At 36.1% G+C, this 23948-nt stretch overlaps 1 protein-coding gene across 1 annotated transcript in view; it reads left to right on the top strand.

Annotated features, from left to right (window-relative positions):
• The window catches only part of UBR3 (ubiquitin protein ligase E3 component n-recognin 3), a 229904-nt gene that overhangs the window by 146992 nt on the left and 58964 nt on the right, over positions 1–23948 (top strand). Inside the window, exons 25-29 of the mRNA XM_068544929.1 lie at positions 6398–6547; positions 12600–12733; positions 15465–15575; positions 21840–22040; positions 23241–23377. Of these exons, the coding sequence (XP_068401030.1) occupies positions 6398–6547; positions 12600–12733; positions 15465–15575; positions 21840–22040; positions 23241–23377 (733 nt within the window). The remainder of the gene's footprint in view (positions 1–6397; positions 6548–12599; positions 12734–15464; positions 15576–21839; positions 22041–23240; positions 23378–23948) is intronic.

The raw sequence follows: 23948 nt of genomic DNA, 5'->3' as shown, positions 1-23948 counted from the left end.
TTGCAGCTCGCCAGCTTCTTAATTGTGGCACGCATGTGGGATCTAGTTCCCTGATCAGGGATCGAACCCGGGCCCCCTGCATTGGGAGCACAGAGTCTTAACTGTTGTGCAACCAGGGAAGTCCCAAGAAATACATTTCACAAGGCCATAGGTGCCATAGATAGTGATTCCTCTGATGGAGCTGGGCAAAGTAAATTGAAAACTTCTGTAAAGGATTCAGATGCCATTTAGAACATTCATGATTCATGGGAAGAGGTCAAATATCAACATACATAGGAGTTTGGAATAGGTTCATTCCAGCCCTCATGGATGACTTTGAGGGGTTCAAGACTACAGTGGAGGAAGTAACTACAATGTGGTGGAAATAGCAAGAGAACTAGAATTAGAAGTGGAGTCTGAGGATGTGACTGAATTGCTGCAGTCTCACGATAAAACTTTTAACAGATGAGGAGTTGCTTCTTACGAATGAGCAAAGAAGGTGCTTTCTTGATGTGGAATCTACTCCTGGTGAAGATGCTGTGAAGATTGTTGAAATGGCAACAAAGGATTTAGAATGTTACATACACTTAGTTGATAAAGCAGTGGCAGGGTTTGAGAGGATTGACTCCAATTATGAAAGAAGTTCTACTCTGGGTAAAATACTATCAAACAGTATTGCGTGCTACAGAGAAATCATTCATGAAAGGACGAGTCAATCAATATGACGGACTTCGTTGGTGTCTTATTTTAAGAAACTGCCACAGCCACCCCAGCCTGTAGCAGCCACCACCCTGCTCAGTCAGCAGCTGTCAGCCTTGAGACAAGGCCCTCTGCCAGCAAAAAGATTAGACTTGCTGAAGGCTCATATGGTGGTTAGCATTTTTTAGCAATAAAGTATATTTTAATGAAGGTGTGTACGTTGTTTTTTCTGGACATAATGCTATTGCACACTTCATAGACTACAATATAGTGTAAACATAATTTTATATGCACCGGGAAACCAAAAAATTCATGTGACTCACTTTATTGCCATACTTGCTATATTGTCATGGTCTGGACTCGAACCCACAATATCTCTGAGGTATACCTGTAAATAGATGGCAGATGATTGGAACTTGATTTCTCACTGTTGGAGTGGGAGGTTACAGCTAAGCAAGGGAAGAAGCTGGAATGTCCATGTTTTAATGGATTAGAGTTGGAGACATCAGTATGAACTCACATTTAGGTTAATATAGATACAGGTGAAATTACATATGTATAAATATTTATGGGTTCGTGCATATACACAAGTTAGTATGCAGACATAGTTTTCCTTGCTGTGTCAGTGGAGAGGGCCTAGAAGTAAAGATACTCCAGTAGAAACAAGCACACCCAGTGCCCCAGATCTTGGTTTCTAATACAGTTCTCCAAAAATATATGAAAAATTAAAATAAAAAGGAAGCAGATCTTGGAGAAATGGTTACTTCTAGAACCGGGGCAGGGAATATGCAAGATGAGCCTGGAGCATCTCGTAGCTCTAGGAAGTTAGGAAGTACTAAAAACACACACACACACACACACACACACACACACACACACACACACACACACACATTGGTGGGTGGGAGGTGGGGCAGTATGTCAGAGGGACTCAGAAGCTGACTGAAAGTACTTCCAAAGGCCAAGTTGGACCAATTTGAACAAGAAAATAAAGTAGTATTGGATTATAACCCTAAGTATAAAACGAATACCTATGAGTTCATACTTAGGTAAGTAAAGGATTGAATACATAAACGAATGAGGGAGAATAGACAAATTTCCCATGCTGAAGAATTCCAAGTAATTTATGTAGATTTTCACCCTCAAGGAGGTGGACCATAACTCCCTACTCTTTTTTTTTTTTTTTTAATTTATTTATTTATTTAGGCTGCTCTGGGTCTTAGTTGTGGCACGCGAGACCTTCACTGCAGTATGCCAGCTCTTAATTGCGGCATGCGGACTTCTTATTTGTGGCATTGGACTCTTAGTTGCCGCATGCATGCGGGATCTAGTTCCCTGACCAGGGATCGAACCCAGGCCCCGTGCATTGGGAGCACGGAGTCTTACCCACTGGACCACCAGGGAAGTCCCTAACTCTGTACTATTTAAGTGTGGGCTGTGCTTAGCGACTTCCTTCTCAAAAGTACAGTGTGGAAAAGGGGAAAAAGTAACTTTACAGGTGAGAAAGTTGGCAAATACTGCCTAAATCAGATGATCAAGGTCAATATCAACAGTAGTAAATCATGCTGATATTATGTACCCTTGATAGGATGTTGATGAGAATGGTACTTTACTTCAGTGGTCCTCCTCCCTCAAAACCATAACCTCAGACTAATCTTGAGAAAAACATCAGACAAATTACAATTGAGGAATGTTATACAAAATACGTGACCAGTATTCCTCAAAACTGTCAAGGTCATCAAAAACAAGGGAAGTCTGAGAAACTGTCACAGCTAAGAGTAGCCTAAGGAAACATGACAACTAAATGTAATACGGTATCCTGGATGGGATCCTGGAAAAGACATGACACTAAATGTAATACGGTATCCTGGATGGGATCCTGGAAAAGAAGAATGACGCTAGGTAGAAACTAACAAAATCTGAAGAAAATATGGACTTTAATCTATATTTAATCTATATATGGACTTTAATCTATATCAATAAAAATTGCTCAATAATATATCAATATTAGTTCACTGTGACAGTCACATCATGCTAATATAAGATTTAAGGGGAAACTGGGTGTGAGGCATATGAGAACTCTGTAGTAGCTTCAAAACTTTTCTGCAAATCTAAAATTATTTTAAAATGGTATTATTTTTAAAAAGGGAATGAGAAGTTCCTCTCTGTACCAAGTAAAAAGAAGAAGAGGAAAGCAAGAATGTTAGTAATAAAAATGACGATCAGTTCAGGACAGCCCTGTACATCTTTACCAGAATTAATGATATTGCACAGCAGGAGTTTTACAATAGTGGCAGTTGTCACAGGCTTCGTAGTAGAAAACAGTAAACTCTAGTATTGTGCTTAGTTTATAAATAGTAACTCACCTGGTAGGTTACTAGCAAATACTCAGTTGTAGTTAAAAATTAAAGTGTATTGTGTGTTCTTAAAACCAAGCATCAATTTATGCAATAAAGAAAATTCTCCGTGCCTACCACTGGGCTGCAGACCACACTTTGCCCTGTGATACTTGTGTATGGCAGTTGACTATTCCTCAGGGAGGGATAATGTTTTCAAACAAAAATATATTTCCCATGATTCTGAGGGCACTAAATATATCATCCCTACATCATTTTCCCATTCTTTTCTCCATGCATCCACAAAACTCCATAAACACAAAAACAAAACATGTGCCAAGAATGATCTGATAGTTGGTTAGTTGGGATTGGCCTGAGCTGGTGGGACAACTTGGCTGTGTTCCAGGTGGGCTCTCTCCTTCTCCAGCAGGCTACCCCAGACTTACTCTCACGTAAGTGGTATGGTCGAGAGAGAGAGGGAAAGAGAGATATTGGGGGAGAGATTTTGAGGGAGAGCTATTGAGAGAGAATATACAAGACCACTTTAGACCTAGTCTTGGAAAGGCATGTTATTCTGCCACATTCTCTTTGTCTAAAGCAAATCAAGGCAGCCCATGTACAAAGATTGGGGAATAAATTCTACCTCTTGGGAGAAGTTGCAGAGTTACCTTGCAAAGATCTTAGATACAGGGAGGAGTGGAGAATTGGGACCATTTTGCAGTCATTCTAACAGAATGATTGTAAGTAGAACTTGGTGAGTTGAAATAACATTCAGAAGAATCACCTACTTAATTCAGATAGATTCTTGTCTGTTCATGTTAAACCAAACAGATGAGGTAACTATCGCTTTATTAATTTTTTTTGCCTTATTGTACTAATATTAATTACAGTAATTTAAAACAGGCACTTTTGTTTTAAAAGAGAAAGTGTCAATTTTACACCGAAACGCATTTAAAATTTTAATTGTATTGGAAGTCAAAGTAGAATTTAAGAATTCAAAGGGTTATTAGTAGCAAGAATGTTTTCATTATTAGAATGGCCTCTGGTAGCACTTACATTTATCATCTTTGACTATTACTCTATCAGTTTTGTATCTGCCTCCATTTAGTTTACCTAGAGAAAATCATTGTAATCTCTTCATTGTGTCAATTTGTAGGATACATCCTTTTAGATTTTATTTGGTGTGGAAAATATGTGCAGATGTTGATGTGTATATGTAGTTGGCAGAATTAAGTATCTTTATTTTAATACTTATTACAGAATATACCCAGTTATGCTGTTCATTTAATTGGGCTTAAAAAAACCCTTTTTATTGAAATATAGCGTATACATAGAAATGCTCATTTATCATGAGTATAGAGCTATTACACATATAAGTGTGCATGTGTCACGAGTATAGAGCTCTTTGAGTTTTTAAAAACTGAATATCACTGTGTAACCAGCCTCCAGATTGAGAAACAGAACATTACCAGCATCCCACAATCCCTCTTCATGTTCTCTGTCACTGTCTCTTCCAAGAGTAGCCAGTGTCCTTACTCCTAATCCTATACATTAGTTTTGCCTGTTTTTGTTCTTTATGTAGCCACTTATATCTAATATGCATTCTTTCGAGCCTGACTTCTTCAGAATAGGGTGCTCTTAATTGATATTTTTTCATGTCTTTATCTATAGGTGAGAAACAGTAATTACATTTGGTCATAGGTCATTTTAAAATCTTAACTAAAATTTTGAAATTGGGTACTGGAATGATGGAATCAATCATAAATTACCAATAATGTATTTTAATTCATTGTAGGATTAATGAGTTCTATAAAGCAGTAATTTTCCTCTTTTAAGAAGTAAACTATAATCTTTTTAGCTTCTTGAAGGAAAAAAGGGACATTAGTGTCTGTAATTATTAAAGTTAGAATTAAAATAAAAATACTGTGCGTGTAGAAGATTGTAAAGCCTTACTTTTAAAAACTCTAGAAAAGGTAACTTAGCAGTCTCTTTGATAACAATTTTGGTATTAGGATTTCCTTGAAGTTTTCAAGTTAATTGTACCAAGATATAAAAGAAGGAAAAATATCTTTGTGTGTGAGATAGAGTTAATGAAATTCTAGTTCTTTGGCACTTAACGTGAGACTGAATTATTTCATGTCACTTTAATCAGGTATTTCTGTATTTGAACTTGAGAGCAATCAGATACATCCCCTCTTTGAAACTTGAGATCAGTCAGACACATCCCCTCTTTTCTGTACTAAAAATTTTCCCCTAAAAAACAAAGTAATCACATGTCAAATCTTAATGGCCCCTGGTACTTCGTTTGAAATCTTCTTTTCATTTTGACCCATTAATCTTGTTTTCATAGACGTTGAGCTTTCTGGTTTTGATTCTGTTCAAATATTGTTGATTGTTTTTTCTCTGATTTTTTCATTGGCTTCTTTTTTAATTTCCATTAATTTTGAGCATTATCCAAAGTTCTGTTTTAGGTTTCTGCCCCTTTTCCTCTCAGTCTTAATAAATATCAGATATATGTTTATCTGCATGAATTCTTATTAAAACATATGCTAACTTGACATCTTTCTTTTTCGATGTCTGTCATTTTTTAACATATTTATTTAGATATGCTTCCATCTTTTAAACATGTCATAAATCATTTCTGCTTCCCTGATCTTCCTAGTCCCCTCTACTCCTACTCCTTTCTTTGCCACTATGGATGTCACTGATCTTCATGAATTTAAGAATTTTTATCTGGAAATGATTATTGACTCAATATTTTATTTCTTGCTGTTAATGACATATCACCAAAAGATTACTGTTATTTTCTATAATAGTTCTCCTTTATTAATATATATGGTCATATATAAATGTTTTCCCTACATAAATAAATATATATTGATAATTACTATCACTAAGATATAATCACTACAATTAAAAGAAAGGAGAAATAGTTTGTTCCTCTTTTATCTCCTAATAAATATTGCCATTTCTTTCCAAGAGCTGCCATGTTATTATAAATTTCCCCTCTGAGGTGCCTCAAAGAAAATTAAGACAAATGATCTCCCCCTTATTTCCTTAAATTATAGTATGAAAAAAAATTTTTTGGATACAAATATCTTTGCGTCTGTGTTTTAAGATTTAATTTTATGTGTGAATGATACAACATCAAGTGTATTTAACCATATATTATTTAAAGTCTTTCATTATATCAATTCTTTGCATTTTTTGTCTTTTTCTGAGTATTTTAGCAAGATAACTTTCCCATAGTTTTATTACTATATACATTTGTTTATTTGAAGTTCAAAATTATTTTAGCTTGATTTTTTTTTTTGTTTTCCATAATTTCATCGAAGAGAGATTTTTCTTTTCAGGAATTAAGAGCTGCAACTTTTTCCCCTCAGATTCTCCAGAGAGTGATATTCCTATGGAGATCACCACAGCAGAACCACAAGTTTCTGAGGCAGTATATGATTGTGTTATTTGTGGACAGAGTGGCCCCTCCTCTGAAGACAGACCTACAGGATTGGTTGTACTGTTACAAGCATCCTCAGGTAAAATCAAAGTAATTTTTTAGTGGGACCATTTTAAAGATGAAGTATTTACAATAGATTAATAAATATCTCTGTTAACTACAAGCTATATTTTTGTTTAGATAATAATTATAGATCTATAGCAAGGATCTATTTAGATCTGTTTAGCAGAGATTCTTAATCTCGTTTTATCTCACTTTCCTGGACATGAGTGTTGGAAGAAGCCTTTAAGAGAATATGCTACACAATCTTTTTCTTTAAAGTGTGATGGAATATAACCAATGCTAGGTGGCCAAAAACTGAATTCAGCTTTCTTGGCAATTTAACTGATCTAAAATCTAGAAGCATTTTAAGCTCATAAATATTGTCAATTTAAATATTTTAATTATATAAGGCATATTCAGGTAGCTTTGCCCTTATTTCTTGAGCTTAGAAGCATTCGTTCTTGAAACAGCCTGCAGATTGATATGTTTGCCAATCTATAGTTAGAACAATTAAAAAAAAAAATTGAAGGATTTGTCTGAATGCTCTCTATCCTCTGCCATATTGAAGTATTTTGAGGTAGTGATAACTATGACACTCCAGTCCTAATGGATGTAATCCTTTTTCCACAGGAGTATGTGTGGAGCAAAGAGAAATAAAAGACTTACATATTTCTCCAGAGCATTTTTTTCTAGGGTGTTTACTCTCTGAATTAGTAAAGTGGAAAGAGTTAAGATATAAGACATTCCTCTGAATTCAGATACAGGTATTGCTTGACATAATCTGGCCAAGTTTGTTGCTTTCTTTTAAATATAGAGATAATACTGACTTCAGAGGATTGTTGTGTTGGTTAAGTAATGTAATATAGGCAAAAGGATCTAATATGGTGCCTGGTAGATTAGTTTCTCCTCTTACTACTCTCCTTGTTTAAACATGAAATTGATCTGGGAAGCCCTCACTGAATAGGACATTGGAGTAGAGCTGTCAAGACCAGAAATGCCTACTAAAAAGGAAATGTGTGGGAGTACTGATTAATTTTGCAGCTACTTATCTTTTCTACTATTGTAAGGAAATCACTTCATTAGATTATTGCCACTTGACTTTCTATAACTTCTTCACCAAATACTGTATAATCACCAACTTAATGTTTTATTCATTCATTCATTCATTCATTTCACATACATTTACTGAGCACCACTGTTACAATAAACAAAACAAAACAATATCCCTGCCCTAATGAAGCTTATGTTATTGTTTTAGACTGTTACTTGTTCATTATTTTATATTTTTAAAGTTGCTTTGACTTGTTACTTCATTTAATCCCCTTTTAACAATTTTGTACACTATCTAAATTTATTGGTATTAGATAATTCCACTATACCACAGCTCTTTTATCATTTCAAGATAGGAGAAAAAGAATAAGAAACTACCATTAAAAGCATTAAACCTCAAGGGTGATTTTAACTGGGAATTATAGCCGGGGAAATCTCTGGCTGTTTCTTTCCTTTCCTTCTGAGTCTCACCCACCCACTGACATCCTCTCACCTTTTACCCCTCTTTACTTTTTCCTTACTTTTGAATTCTTTATTTATTTTGATTTGCCTCTTCTCTTTTTCTTTTATCTTTTTACATTTGAATATGGAAACTTTTAACCATGTACTGATATAAAGAGACTAGTAAAATGAACCTCCATGTCCCCATCAGTCTCTAACATTGATCAACTTGTGGCTAATTTTAACTTATTTATTCCCTCCCCCTAGAATTATTTTGCAGCAGATTCTAGATATCACTTTATTTCATCTGTAAATATTTCACTGTTTCTGTTAAATAGAAAGGATTTTTTTTTAAAAAACATAACCGTAGTCACTCCTAAGTAACTTAGTTCCTCAATATCATCAAATATATAGTCAGTGTTCAAAATTCCCTAATTGCTTCTTATTTATTTTGTTTAATTAATTAATTTATAGTTGTAGGGGCCCCTTGTAGTCTTTTAATTAATAGGTTCCCTTTTCATCTTTCCTGTGCCTGTCTCCCTGCCCCCAAATGTATTTTACCATTTGAAGAAATTGGTTCATTGAACATTTTTTTAATCAATATTGTTTAATTGCAGTATAGTTGATTTACAGTGTTAATTTCTGCTGTACAGCAAAATGATTCATTTACACATATATATACATTCTTTTTTAAAAGAATATTCTTCTCCATTATAGTTTATCATAGGTTATTGAACATAATTCCCTGTGCTCTACAGCAGGACCTTGTCATTTATCCATTCTGTATATAAAAGCTTACATCTGCTCACCCCAACCTCCCACTCCATCCCTCTCCCAACCCCCTCCCCCTTGGCGGCCACCAGTCTGATCTCTATGTCTGTGATTCTGTTTCTCTTTCATAGATAGATTCGTTTGTGTCATATTTTAGATTCCACAGATAAGTGATGTCATATGGTATTTGCCTTTCTCTTTCTGACTGACTTCCCTTAGTTTGATAATCTCTAGTTGCATCCATGTTGCTGCAAATGACATTTTGTTCTTTTTTATGGCTGAGTAGTATTCCATTGTACATATGTAGCACATCTTCTTTATCCATTCATCGGTCTGTGGACATTTAGTTTATATCCATGTCTTGGCTGTTGTGTATAGTGCCGCTGTGAACATAGGGTTGCATGTATCTTTTTGAATTATAGTTTTGTCTGGATATATGCCTAGGAGTGGAATTGCTGGATTTTACGGTAATTCTATTTTTAGTTTTTTGAGGACCTCCATACTGTTTTCCTTAGAGGTTGCACCAATTTACATTCCCACCAACAGTGTAGGAGGGTTCCCTTTTCTCCACCCCATCTCCAGCATTTGTTATTTGTAGACTTTTTAATGATGGCCATTCCAACTGGTTTGAGATGGTACTTTATTGTAGTTTTGATTTGCATTTCTCTAATAATTAACGATGTTGAGCATCTTTTCATGTGCCTATTGGCCATCTGTATGTCTTCTTTGGAGAAATGTCTCCTTAGGTCTTCTGCCCATTTTTTGATTGAGTTGTTTGTGTTTTTGTTGTTGAGTTGTACAAGATGTTTGTATATTTTGGAAATTAAGCCCTTGTTGGTTGCATCGTTTGCAAATATTTTCTCCCATTCTGTAGGTTGTCTTTTGATTTTGTTTATGGTTTCCTTTGCTGTGCAAAAGCTTGTAAGTTTGATTAGGTCCCATTTGTTTATTTTTGTTTTATTTCTGTTGCCTTGGAAGACTGACCTAAGAAAACATTGGTACAATTTATGTCAGAGAATGTTTTGCCTATGATATCTTCTAGGAGTTTCATGGTGTCATGTCTTATGTTTAAGTCTTTAAGCCATTTTGAGTTTATTTTTGCATATGGTGAGAGGGTGTGTTCTAACCTAACTTCATTGATTTACATGCAGCTGTCCCCAACTTTCCCAACACCACTTGCTGAAGAGACTGTCCTTTTCCCATTGTATATTTTTGCCTCCTTTGTTGAAGATTAATTGATTAGGTGTGTGGGCTTATTTCTGGGCTCTCTATTCTGTTCCATTGATGCATATGTGTGTTTTTGTGCCAATACCACACCTAGATAAATGAAATAGCGAACAGAAAAGCAATAGAAAGAATCAGGAAAACCAAAATCTTGAAAATTTCATCAAAATTGATAATTTTTTTAGCTAGACTGACCAAGAAAAAAAGAGAGAACACACAAATAACTAAAATCAGAAATGAAAGTGGAGACATTACTATAGACTTTACAGACATAAGAAAGACATATGAGTAATTTTATGTCAACAAATTTGATGTCCTAGATGAAATGGATAAGTTCCTAGAAATACACAAACCACCAAAACTGACTCAAGAAGAATAGGAAATTTGAACAGACATTAAACCAGTAAAGAGATTGAATCAGTAATCAGAAACTTCTCAACAAATAAGAGCCCGGGACCAGGTAGCTTCAGTGGTGAGTCTTCCAAACATTTGAAGAATTAATGCCATTCCTCCTTAGATTTGTCCAAAAAAAAAAAAAATTAAAAAAGAGGCAGAGGACGGACTTCCCTGGTGGCGCAGTGGTTAAGAAACTGCCTGCCAATGCAGGGGACATGGGTTCAATCCCTGGTCCGGGACGATCCCGCATGCCGCAGAGCAACTAAGCCCGTGCGCCACAACTACTGAGCCTGCGCTCTAGAGCCCAAGAGCCACAACTACTGAGCCTGCGTGCCACAACTACTGAAGCTCGCGCACCTAGAGCCCATGCTCTGCAACAAGAGAAGGCACCACAATGAGAAGCCCACGCACCGCAACGAAGAGTAGCCCCCGCTCGCTGCAACTAGAGAAAGCCCATGCGCAGCAACAAAGACCCAACGCAGCCAAAAATAAATGAATAAAATAAATAAATTTAAAAAAAACCCAACTAACTACTCTATATTAAAAAAAAAAAGAGAGGCAGGGAACACTGCGTAACTCATTCTCTGAGGCCAGCATTACCTTGATACCAAAGCTAGATAAGGACATCACAAGAAAAGAAAATGATAGACTGGTATCCCTTATGAATATAGATGTAAAAGTCCTTAACAAAATCCTAGCAAACCAAATTCAGCAGTGTATTAAGAGGATTATACATCATGGCTAATTATATTTTAGTTGCTAGCATCTACCTGCTTCTGTCTATTCTTTCTGTTGCTGCTGCCATAAATCTCCCCAAAACTTGGGGCCCACGGTGCTGTGCCTGATATTCCCTTCTCTAAGAATTGCTCTTCCCATGCTTATTGAATCTTAGAGTAATGTGTGGCACTGTATGCTTATATCCCCACTTCCTTTTTTTGCGTTACGATGTTTTATAATTATAAAAATACCTCTTTTCCAACTTTTCATTTTGAAGAGTTTTATATCTACAGGAAAGTTGAATACCCTTCACCTATACTCACTGAATGTTAATATGTTGTCATATTTATGTTTTCTTTCCCATACTTATCTATACATACACACACACAGACACACACATGGCAGACATCATGACATTTTATCCCTAAATACTTTAGGATGTATCACCTAAGAACAAAGATATTCTTTTTATATAACATCAGTACCATTATCATACCCAAGAAATTTAATATTAATAAAATCAAATAGTCTATGTTCAAATTCTCCCAATTGTCCCAATAATATTTTTTATAGCAGTTATATTTTTTTCTTGATCCAAGAGCCAAGCAAAGATCATGTGTTGCATTTAGTTGTCATTTCCTGTTAGTCTCTAATCCAGAACAGTTTCTCCAGGCCCTTTTAAAAATTCTGAAGAGTTCGGGTCAGTTCTGTAGACTGTGTCATTTTCTGGATTTATGATTGTTTCCCTATGATTAGATTCAAGTTAAACATTTTTGGCAAGGGCACTATTATGATGATGTTCCTTCCCGTTGCATCACATTAGGAGGCTCATAGTGACAGTTTGTTCCATTATTGGTGATGCTAACCAAGTTTAATCACTTGGTCAGTATTCTATAGGATGATACATTGAGAGTCTAACATCATACCCTTTTACTTGATGTTCCCTGCCCAAATCAATGAAATGTGTTATCTGTTACTGTCATCATTCTTTTTGATTCTCAAATTTTCTCAAATTTGGCTAGTCAGAACTCCTTTAGGTCCTCCTGACCTGCCCCCTCAGTGTTTGAATACCTCCTTACTCTTTATTACACACAATTCCAGGCTCACCTTGCACTTCTCCCGAACCCTGGACTTAGCTTTTCCTCCAGTGATACCTGTTTCCTTTTGGTGAAAAATGGTATATTTAGAAATGAAGTTTATTTGTACTGGTGAGTCATAACTTCTAGGCTTTTTCTCTGGATAGATTTTGGAAACCATCCAGAGTTCATACTCATATTTTGGTATTATTTTAGAAAATAAGTATTGCCATATGTAAAGCTTTATTTATTCTGTAGAAGAAAACTAGAATATCACTTTTTTTTTAGGTCTTTAAAAATATTGTAATGGTGAAAAACTGAGTGGAGCTTATGGTAAATAACTGTGCTTTTCTTGGTTTTATAAAGTCTACATGTAGGTTTTTTAATGAGCTCTTATCTCTGTTGTTAATGTAGTTTTGGGGCAGTGCCGTGACAACATTGAGCCAAAAAAGTTGCCTATCACTGAAGAGGAGCAGATTTACCCTTGGGATACATGTGCAGCAGTTCATGACGTGAGGCTCTCATTATTACAGCGTTATTTTAAGGATGTAAGTAACCTTTTTTATTAAATGGTATTTTTGTCTGCAAAACTGATGGTTATTCCTCTCCAGAGTTTTATATTTTTTCTTCAACTTATTCAGTCAAAATATAACCCAGACCTAAGAGCATAATAATTTTGAAGGGGAGATCTAATAAAGGAGAGAAAAAGTAGGGTATCTCTTTCTTGCAGTCAGAATAGCTACTCATTTCTAGAAAAAAAATCTTTTTTTGTAAAAAAGCTCTGAACTGGACTGAATCTCTGTTTTGCTTTTGTGAGTGATTGTGAGATTTTATTTCTACATTAATATTTTTGTGTACTTTCATAATGGTTATTTTATTTATAAATGGTGTGCTCCCTGGACTGTATACCTCTGGAGATCTAGGGCCATTTCTTCTATTGGTTATCATCCCCTCAGGGACTAGCACATGCTTGTGTCTTGTGGATGCTTACTGTATTTCAGTTTTGTAGCCAGACAGACCATACAGAGCAGAAGAGCTATCAGTGGACACTGGTACTGATTATAGAATTAAACTGCATGAATTCTGCTCTCTTCATACCAAATGCATGCATTTTATAGAGTTGATGTGTAGAATTTCAGTCATGTAACATGGTATGTTTACTAGTGAAATTGGAAGTGCTATTGAGAGATATGACACAGTAGGGAGGGAACCTGAGCTTTGGAGTCAGATAGACTTAGGGTTGAACTTGGGCTCTACCACTTTTAACTGAGTGATCTTGGTCAGCTTTTCACTCCCTTTTTATAAAAAGGGATAAGACCACTTACTGTATGAAGTTTTAATAAATATTGAGGTTGTGAAGATTCAGTGTGAAACACAGCACAGTGGTGAGCACATTGTTGAATATAGGTCTTCCTAAAATATAGGTCTCATATTAGTAAGTGATTTCCTGCTTTTTTTGGCTCTAGCAGATTAAAATAAGACATCTAACAGTTACATAGACAAATGACCTACTATTTGCAGTTTTAAAAGCTAACTGCTTTTATTAAAAAGAAAGATTAATTACATTTTTATAATACATTGCCAAAGAGAGCAGCTTGTTTATTAGCTGCCTACCAACTGTTCTAAAATGATCTAATACCCAAATCTGCTTCTACTTCAGATGGCTCCAAAACATAAAACAGAGATGAGCCAGTCTCTTGTTGTTTTTCTGATGTGTAACAGTAGAAGCTAGCTCACCTGCTGTGAGTGTTTGATTTGTGCTGTTGCACGTCTTTGAATTGTCTGGGAAGGCATTTTACACTGTGTAGTATTTTTAACTTTCAGATACTCATGAAGAGTCTTGATTTAATATTAGAACTCTGTTTACTATTGTTTAAAGATGATTTGGTCATCTTACATTATAATGTATAAATTTTTTTCCAACATAAAAATAAAATTTAATTGTTTACTCAGTTTTGATGGCTGTCAAATCTTTCATCATATGCTGTCATGTTAGACCTCGTGCGTAATATTGCGCTGGCTTGGCCATCTATTTGCTACAGACTCTAGAGGGTGAACTTAAGTTCAGGCTGAAATGCTGTTTGACAGAGGCCAAATGAAATTCAAAGAAAATTACTTTAGGAGGAAAAATCTAATAAGCCTGTTTATAGGTTGAAGGGAAGGAATTAGCAGAGAAGAATTTGAAAGAGAAAGAGAAGATGAAAGCAATTAACTTTTAAAACAAATTTCAAAAGGGTATGTAGTTTGCTTATATAATCTGGGTCCCTTTTTTATTGTTTATTATATTAAACCCTTGTAAATGTTTAGTCACTTTTTGGGGTTATTCTCATGACCACATTTGTACTTTAGAAAGATGTGTGCAGGATGCATCATGGAGACAAGAAACTTTATTTAAGAACCCTGTCCCCACAGCAAATGACACAGGCTTGCAAGGACAGGCCAAAATCATGAATTATTTAGGAGATGGATTTCATATGGTTTGGGAACCGATTCTGTGGTGTGAAGGAAAGGGGGTGATGTAGAATAACTTGTAGCTTTCTGATTTGGTGACTAAACAGATGTGGAGTTTTTAAACCAATAGGAAGTGAAAGATTCATAGAGAAAATGAAAGTTTTTGACACATTGGTTTTACGTTATCTGAGGGACCTCAAATTGGAGATTTCTGGTTGGCAGCTGAACATTTTTATCTGGCACTCAGGCAAGAGACCCAGGCTTGGAGGGTAGTTGAATTTACTGATTAAGTCACTCAGGGAGAATAGTTTTAATAAGAGAATAGCACTAAGAATAGAACCTTGAGGAATTTAAACATTTGAAGGGGCAGACGAAGAAAGAAAAGTCTTAAAAGGAGGCCTAAACCAAATGGTTAAAGAGATTGGAAAAAAACCAAAAGAGAGTAGCATTATGGAAGCTAGAGGGAAGTAGGTGCTTTAAGAAGGCAGTTGTTAAGGTTAGATATCACAGAGAAATCAAGTACCATGTCGAACAGGTAAAATAATCAGTAGCAGTATAGTTTATTATATCTTATGGGGTAGAGAAAGGCTAGTTAATAATTATTCTCTTTCATTATGAGTATAGTTATTTGGAAGCTAAAACTCTGTTCCAAGTTTAAAGATATTGCCTCAGGGCTGTCAAGTCAGGTGTTTCTTTACATCACAGAAATACAAAGCTCACATTAGTATAACAATATGAAATCTTTGAGAGGTTTATGTGGATTTGTTTAGATATGTTTCTGCTTCTTTAAAATTAATTGTATTTTGTCCTTTTCTTTTTTTTTTTAAGAGTTCTTGTCTCTTGGCAGTATCAATTGGCTGGGAAGGAGGTGTTTATGTACAAACCTGTGGCCACACATTACATATAGACTGTCATAAATCTTATATGGAATCATTACGGGTAAGTCAGTTGAAACATTTTAAAGGTGTATGTGTCTTTCCAGGTATTAAATATTTTTACAGTATATACATCCTAATTCATCTTGGGTGATTATGGTTGCCATTTGGACTGTCCAGCCTCACATTTCCTTGACCTCTTCAATTTTAAGGATTTCATTTTTTTACTTCACATTAGCAACTTACTTCCACAGCTATAATTTTAGACTTTGCTATTCCAGCTCAAAAATAGTAAGCTTTAACATCCTACCATATCATTATGTGATTATTCTTCAAAGTCTCTTATTTTTACTCTTATTAGTGTGTTTTACTTCTGACCTCAAGATCTCTAGTCCTTTAGCCCCTTGCATTTTCCTAGTACACTAGCTCTTTCCTTGCCTCACTTTCTTGTACTATGCCCATTTGCTCTTATTACCAGTCATTTAATCCACCTCCTTTGATTTTATACCCAGTCAGCTAGCACTGTTAGGAAAATCATAAAACTAGGTGAACTGGTACCTCCACAAATCCGTGGTTTCTTAGAATAGTGGCTTAGATTGGGGTGGTGGACTGTAGATATTACTTATCAATTCATTTACCTGTCTTTGATCAGTTTCCTCTCCTAGTCTCCTTAGCAGCTATTCCAGACCTTTGCCTCCTCTATCCCAGACTCTTTGCCTAAATCCCAAGATGCCTTTCCTCTCATCAGATCTGTCTCTTCCTATGGCACCAAGACAACAGTGGCTGTCTGTCACATACTACCTTAGCTTCCTACCTTGCGTTTCTGTTCCCCGATAAGTGACTGCATCCCAGCCAATCCTTTCTTTTTCACTTTTTAAAAAAATTAATTAATTAATTTATGTTTTGGCTGCGTTGGGTCTTCGTTGCTGTGTGCAGGCTTTCTCTAGTTGCGGCGAGCAGGGGCTACTCTTCATTGCAGTGTGCGGGCTTCTCGTTGCAGTGACTTCTCTTGTTGCGGAGCACGGGCTCTAGGGTGCACAGGCTTCAGTAGTTGTGGCACGTGGGCTCTAGAACGCAGGCTCAGTAGTTGTGGTGCACGGGCTTAGTTGCTCCACGGCCTGTGGGATCTTCCCAGACCAGGGCTCCAACCTGTGTCCCCTGCATTGGCAGGCGGATTCTTAACAACTGCGCCACCAGGGAAGTCCCCTCTTTTTTACTTTTGAGGGTAGTATTCCTTTTTCTGTTCAAGAATAATTTTCTGTTTATGCTCTAGTTTTCCTTTCTCCCCATCACCTCAGGGGCCTTGGTCTATCAATAAGTAACCTCTTTTTCTTCTGTGTCTTCAGTTTTTCTGCCCATTCTGTCTCTTCATTTCAGTTCATAAAGATGCTCAAGCCTCTGGCATTCAAAATTCCTTCCCTTGACCTTGCATTCCCATGTAGCTGCAGTCTTTCTTTTTCTCTCAGCTCAACTTCTTAAAAGCATGGCCTACCCTATTCCCAGATTCCTAACTCAGAAGCAGAAGAGTTCTCTTTTTCCCTTCCTACTCCTTACCTCTCACATTAAGTCACATAACAAATTCTATTGATTCCATTTCCTAAATCTCACTTGACTACATTCTGCCTACATTATTACCACTTCTTTTTTGCGTATGCCTTCATCTTTCATCTTGACTATTGCAATTGCCTTCTTATCAGTTTCCTTATTCCAAGTCTAATTTATTCATTACATCGATCTTTCTAAAATGTAAATCTGGTGAGAAGTTGTTGGCTTAAAAATTCTTTACTGATTTCTTCCTGTTGGGATAAAGTTCACTCTTCTTTGAATGGCATTCAAGGCACTCCATGATCTGGGCTTGCATGTTACTTTAGCTTTGTCTTCCATCAATTCAGCATTAATAAACTAATTAATAGTTACTTAAGCACATTATGCATTTTTCATACTTCTGTATTTAGTCAATCTTTCAACAAATATTTATTCAGTGCCTACAGTGTTCCAGGCACTGTGATAGACATTGGGGATACATCAGTGAATAAGACAGTTTCTTCCCTCGAGGAATTTACTATGCATTGTGTGAGACAGAAATAAACAAATTGTTGTGGTATAGGTGCTAAGAGTTATGAGGTATGCACAGGGTCTTATTGGGACATCTGCAAGTTCCAGAATTTGATGAAGTAAGGTGCTTGAGTGATAAGAGAGAAGACTGGAGAAGTAATTAGGGGTTATATTGTAAAGGGTCTTGTGGTCCATGTAAGGAATTTGTACTTTAGACAGATTCCTTACAGAGAGCCATTAAAACCATTTAAGACTCTTAAGCAGAGAGATGACATTCAGAAAGGTTATTGTGGTGGTTGTGTAGATTTTAGGGTGTGAGATTGCAGGAGAATAAGAAAGAATATGGTGATAGCGTATATTATTTAGGAGGTAAGAGATGATGGTGGCTTGGGTTTAGTCATGGCAGTGAAGATGGAGAAGAGGTTAGAGAGTTGAAATTTTTTTTTTTAACATCTTTATTGGAGTATAATTGCTTTACAATTGTGTGTTAGTTTCTGCTTTATAACAAAGTGAATCAGCTACACATACACATATATCCCCATATCTCTTCCCTCTTGCATTTCCCTCCCTCCCACCCTCCCTATCCCACCCCTCTAGGTGGTCACAAAGCGCACCGAGCTGATCTCCCTGTGCTATGCGGCTGCTTCCCACTAGTTATCGATTTTACATTTGGTAGTGTATGTCCATGTCACTCTCTCACTTCATCCCAGCTTACCCTTCCCCCTCCCCACGTCCTCAAGTCCATTCTCTAGTAGGTCTGCGTCTTTATTCCCATCCTGCCCCTAGGTTCTTCATAACCTTTTTTTTTTTTTTTTTTTAGATTCCATATATATGTGTTCGCATACGGTATTTGTTTTTCTCTTTCTGACTTACTTCATTCTGTATGACAGACTCTAGGTCCATCCACCTCACTACAAATAACTCAATTTTGTTTCTCTTTATGGCTGAGTAATATTCCATTGTGTATATGTGCCACATCTTCTTCATTCATCTGTCGATGGACACTTAGGTTGCTTGAAATATATTTAGAGAAGGATTTTCTAGACTTGGTGAGAGATTGCGTGTGGAGCATAAGAGGGAGGAAAGAATTAAGGTAAGAGGTGATGGTGATCACTGAAAGATTTTGATTGGGAATAAGTATCTCACATTAGGTAGATCATACTGGCAGTGATATGGTTGGGAGACTAGTTAGGAGATATTAGCAAAGGGAGTAGAAGGAAGAAAGTGGGTGGAAGGACTGATGGGATTTATTAATCAGATATTTGGGGTGGGAGAAGGCAGGAAGCTGAAGGAGCTGCTGTTGCAGGCGAATGGGGCAGGCACGAGAGGATGGTCAATGTCCCAGGTCTTGGGCATGTCCCTGGGGCAGACCGCCAAGTGAGGGTCCTTGGCTTTGTTCAGGAAAGAATTCAAGAGCGAGCCATAATAAAGTGAAAGGGATTTATTCAGGGAAGTACACATTCCATAGGCAGAATGCAGTCCTTCTCAGAGGGTGAGAGCACCCTGGGGTATAGGGGTGGTTAGTTTTTATGGACTGGGAATTTCATAGGCTAGCAAGTGGGAGGATTATTCCAACTATTTTGGGGCAGGGGTGGGGATTTCCAGGAATTGGGCCATCACCCACTTTTTGGCCTTTTATGGTTAGCCTTGGAATTGTCATGGCACTGGTGGGTGTGTCATTTAGCATATGCTAATGTATTACAGTGAGCATATAATGAGGCTCAAGGTCTACTGGAAGTCGAATCTTACACCATCTTGGACCTAGTTGGTTCTAACCAGTTTGTCGTATCCTCAACAGCTGTGTCGTTCTTTTAAAAGTTGTGCCCTGCCCCCTTTCCTCCTGTCTCACTGCCATGACCCTCTTCTTTCTGAAGTAGGAGGTGTAGCTTTATGTTCCTAGAGTAGAGGGGGCAAAGCTGGGGTAGGTAAAGGGACTTGACAAGTGAGGAGACGGTTTAGAAAAACCACTTTGGAATTGGGTGAAAGAATGCTTCATAGGATGTTGGAGAAAGATTGCCAGGAAGTATTCAGGGCTAAGTTGAGGTGGGAAGCAGTTTGTAGCAAGAAGCTACTTCAGTTTTCTCTAACAGCACTCAGTTTGAATGCAGAATTGGAAGTCATACACTGGATTAATTTTGTATGAAGATTTTGTTTAGGTGTGTATCATAGAAGGACATATGGAGGGAGAACGAGAAGTGTTGAGAGTTTTTAAAATGATATATCATGGTGTATGGTAGGATAGGAAAGACCGTATAAACTGAGGAAAAAGGCAGGGACTAAAAGAGATAGGAGTTGACAGAATATAAGATGTTTGAATTTAATATTTTCAGATATGGACAATTTTTGGCCATTATAAGATAAGGGTGTGGTCATGGTAACAGGTGCTAGGGTAGAGTGGAGGTCAAAGCCATTGGAGTTGATGAGGTCAAGGAGCTAAGGGACTAAGATATAAGATTGGTTGTCTACATACATTGAAATTGTGTATGAGGATGGCAGGACTTGGAGTGATGAGGAAAACTGATCTAGGTACCAAAGTCTTCAGATATTAAGGGCAATGGATGACAGTAAAAAGGAAGGAAAAGGCGTGATCTCACTAAATGGCATGAGCCACACTGGGAATGCAAGAGTAATGATCTTGAGCCAGCACTGGAGATGAGAAAGATACTGAGGTTTGAGAGATGTGGAAAAATGAGCAGTGCCTAGTTGAGAGGGCTTCTGGTGATGCTTCAGGAAAGAACCTAGTTTCAGTCAAGGCTAGGATGAGGACCTAGCATTCTTTAAAATTATGGCTACAGGGAAGCTTATCATAGAATGTCCTTCAATGACCAGGACCCTTGCCCCAACCTTTTAGTACACTCCTCTTATATATCTTTAAAAGTTACTTCACAAGTCTTCTTTGGGAAGCCTTCTCTGTTGCATTTATCACACTATTGTTATAATTTGTTTCTATTTGCTTTTAAATTGTCAGTACCTTAAATGAAGATGTCTCTTAACTCTTTTTGCTGTCACATGGTGCAGTATTTGACACATGATAGGAGCTTAGCATTTGTTTATAGAATTGGATTTAAGAAGACATGGTGTTAGATTTTTAAGGAATTGAAAAAATAAGTGTCACAGAGTAAAAAAAAAAAAATAGAATTCAGTTCTTTTGGCCAAAGTACTTGAAATCCAAGATACAGTGAAATGAACACTAAATTAAAGAGTTGGGAAACCTAAGTTCATTCTGACATTGTCATTAACTACCTTTGTAACCATGGGCAAATAAATTCACTTTTTCTTCTTTGTATCCTTTTTTCTCATTATTTTTGTCTTATTAGTAATAATGGTCATATTGTAGCATTCATACATATATTAGTACATTAAAAACATATTTTGAGATAAAGCATTAGGTTAGTGGCAGAATAAGAGAGACTGCTGGAAAAAAAGAGTAAGATAGTGGTTAGGACTACACAATAGAAGTAGCCTGAAAGGGCAAAATACACGTGGGTGGTGTCAGGCAAAAGAAAGGAACAAATATAGCAGCCTGGATTCCTGCCTTAAATCCTGGTTAGTTAGCATGAATTGCAATCTCTCATGAGCAAGAGTTTCCTCCTAAGCATATGTGCTTTATGTGTCTCTGTTTCAAAAATTCTCATTTTTCTTCCTTCTCCTATCAGGAACATCTGAAGGAGAGGATGTTAAATTAATTCCCCTCCTTATCACCCTTATGTTCTGAGTATTCTAACTGAATCTTTCCCCTATCCATTAAACCTAAACAAATCCACTGCATCAAGTCCAATCAGTTGTGTTCGGCCATTAGACACCTTGGAAGACACACTACATTTTTTTAGGCTTAAATACTCTCAAAAGCTGTCTATCCTACATCAAATAACATGAGCACTGGGAGAATCTTTCCAGTAGTCACTTATAGGTGAAGAAAACAGGGGCATGGGGTAAGAGGAAGGTGATTCACTTTAATGTGGCCTGCTTTTTGAGTTATTCTCTATCTTAAATCCACATTTCAGATTGATTGCATCATTATTTAAATGTTTCATACTGAGAGAAGAATAGGATACTTAAGCAGTTCATTGGTGATGGCAAGTGTTGCATGATTGCCATGATGTAAGAAGTGATTTGATAATCTTCAGTTAAATGATTTTATGCTTTTATGACATGTATTAGAGGTCCTTTTTTGTATGGTTCATTTATTTACTATAAAATGTAGTGGTGTTAATTTTGTTTTCTGTAAACGTGTGCATCATATAGCTAGCTGTATGTTTGTTTCATCTTTTAGAATGACCAGGTTCTTCAGGGCTTCTCAGTGGACAAAGGAGAATTCACATGTCCTCTCTGTAGGCAGTTTGCTAACAGTGTTCTTCCTTGTTATCCTGGAAGCAATGTCGAAAACAACCTTTGGCAACGTCCTAGTAACAAAAGCATACAAGATCTCATAAAGGAAGTGGAGGAGCTGCAGGGACGTCCGGGAGCTTTCCCAGTAAGCATCAGTGTAAGGCAGAAATATCCTGGTTAACTCAGCTCTGCTTTTCAGCTTTAATTTTTGTTCTATTTCTAAATTACTCTGGACCTTATATATTTAGTAGAAATTGCTTTTAGAGGTTTTACTCTTCTGTTGGTGGTTATTAAAAACAAAAATGAGAGTAATAGAACAAATTATTACTAAAGGCTATGCTTTTCCTTAGTCTACATTGTTATAGTTTTAATATACATCTTCCAGATCATGAAATGTCCTATAAGCTTAGATATGGTTATGTTGAAATATTTAAAAACAAACTCCAGCATTATATAGATGTATCTTGCAATGTAAAGCACAATCTAATCATTTAAAAATATGCCCATTAGGTATATTAAAATTTAGATGATGTATTTACACACACACATGCAAACTTTCTGTGTGTGTAATTATAGACTTACACATACATTTGTGTGTATGTGTGTGTGTATTAGAGAGAGAAAATATTGTATATATGATCGAACCATAAGTCGGTCTATTTTACTGTGAGATTTGGTTTAAGTGAACCCATCTTTTATCTCATCCAGTAGGATTTATTTGATTTAAATTCTTAAATATTTCACCTTCATTATAGATTTATGTTATGGTCCCTGAGAGGAGTGACAGCTATGCCCAGTATATGCAGTAAATTTATGAAAACTGTGAATATCTGACTTTTTTAACAGAAATTCATAGTTTAAAGCTAATCAGAAATATTCATCTCCTTTCCTCAATTGAAGACTAATTTTTGAGTCTATGTGGTATTTTTTTTCTTTTCTAAATCCAGATTTTTATGTGATTAAAATATGCTTAAAGTAAGGGACATCAATATTAATCTTGAAAAAATGAGCTTAAATGAAATATTTTTTTAAAGCATGGAAACTGTTCTAAGATATTTTAATGACATACACTCATTTGTTTAGAGTATAGTTTGTGTGGTTAATTCATGGTTGGATCACAATATAAAATTAGAATAAAAGGTCCCTAAAATAAGAGAAAATACCTCTTGATCTGTTTTATCTTTGTGCACTTAATATATTTATGGTGCATAGCTAATGTACATCTGTTTTGACTTTTAAACCTTAATTTCCTAGTGTGCTCATACAATAAACAATGTAGTGTTAGACTATTATTAGAGAAAATGAATATACATAAACTTTATATGTATGTTTGTGTTTTTTACAGTCAGAAACCAACTTAAGTAAAGAAATGGAATCTGTAATGAAAGATATCAAAAATACCACTCAGAAGAAATATAGAGACTATAGCAAGACTCCAGGCTCACCAGATAATGATTTTCTCTTTATGTATTCTGTTGCTAGGTAGGTATACATAGTATATACTTTTATATTTACTTAATGTTAATAGTTTATTTTATTTTATTTCTCATTCATATTTATTTGAAAAAAGGTTGCATATTTTTAATGTTGGTTGAAATTATGGCTAGTTTTAGAACCTGCTAGAGGGTCTATAAAAGTAGAGTTTTCCTTCATTTTTCTGAGGAGTTTTTATTTTAATGGAATATTAGTTTAAGTATTATTAAGCATTATAGGATATATGAGGAAAAGTATATTATTAACATTTGGGACAGATGTCTACCTCAAAGCATGTGAATATTATATATGAAGGGTGTTGTTAAGAAATCACTGTTTAAGCCCTGTCAAAAAAGTGATAATACTAAGAACTAAAACATTGTAATATGTTAAATACTTCTAATTTATAAAAAAATAAGAACAGTAAGAAGAAGTAACTTTGTTTGTTTTAAGCTCATGCAAGATCTAGTAATGTCCTAGAAGACTATAGGTGGTTTAGAAAATCAGATGAAGGAGAGGAAACAAGAGATCAGGCATGTTCTAAACTTCTGTGAGTAGCTACCAGCATCTCAAGAAAACA

Source organism: Eschrichtius robustus, chromosome 5, assembly GCF_028021215.1.
Source record: "Eschrichtius robustus isolate mEscRob2 chromosome 5, mEscRob2.pri, whole genome shotgun sequence".
In the NCBI taxonomy this organism is placed as follows: domain Eukaryota; kingdom Metazoa; phylum Chordata; class Mammalia; order Artiodactyla; family Eschrichtiidae; genus Eschrichtius; species Eschrichtius robustus.
This window is presented reverse-complemented; position numbering and strand designations above follow the sequence as displayed.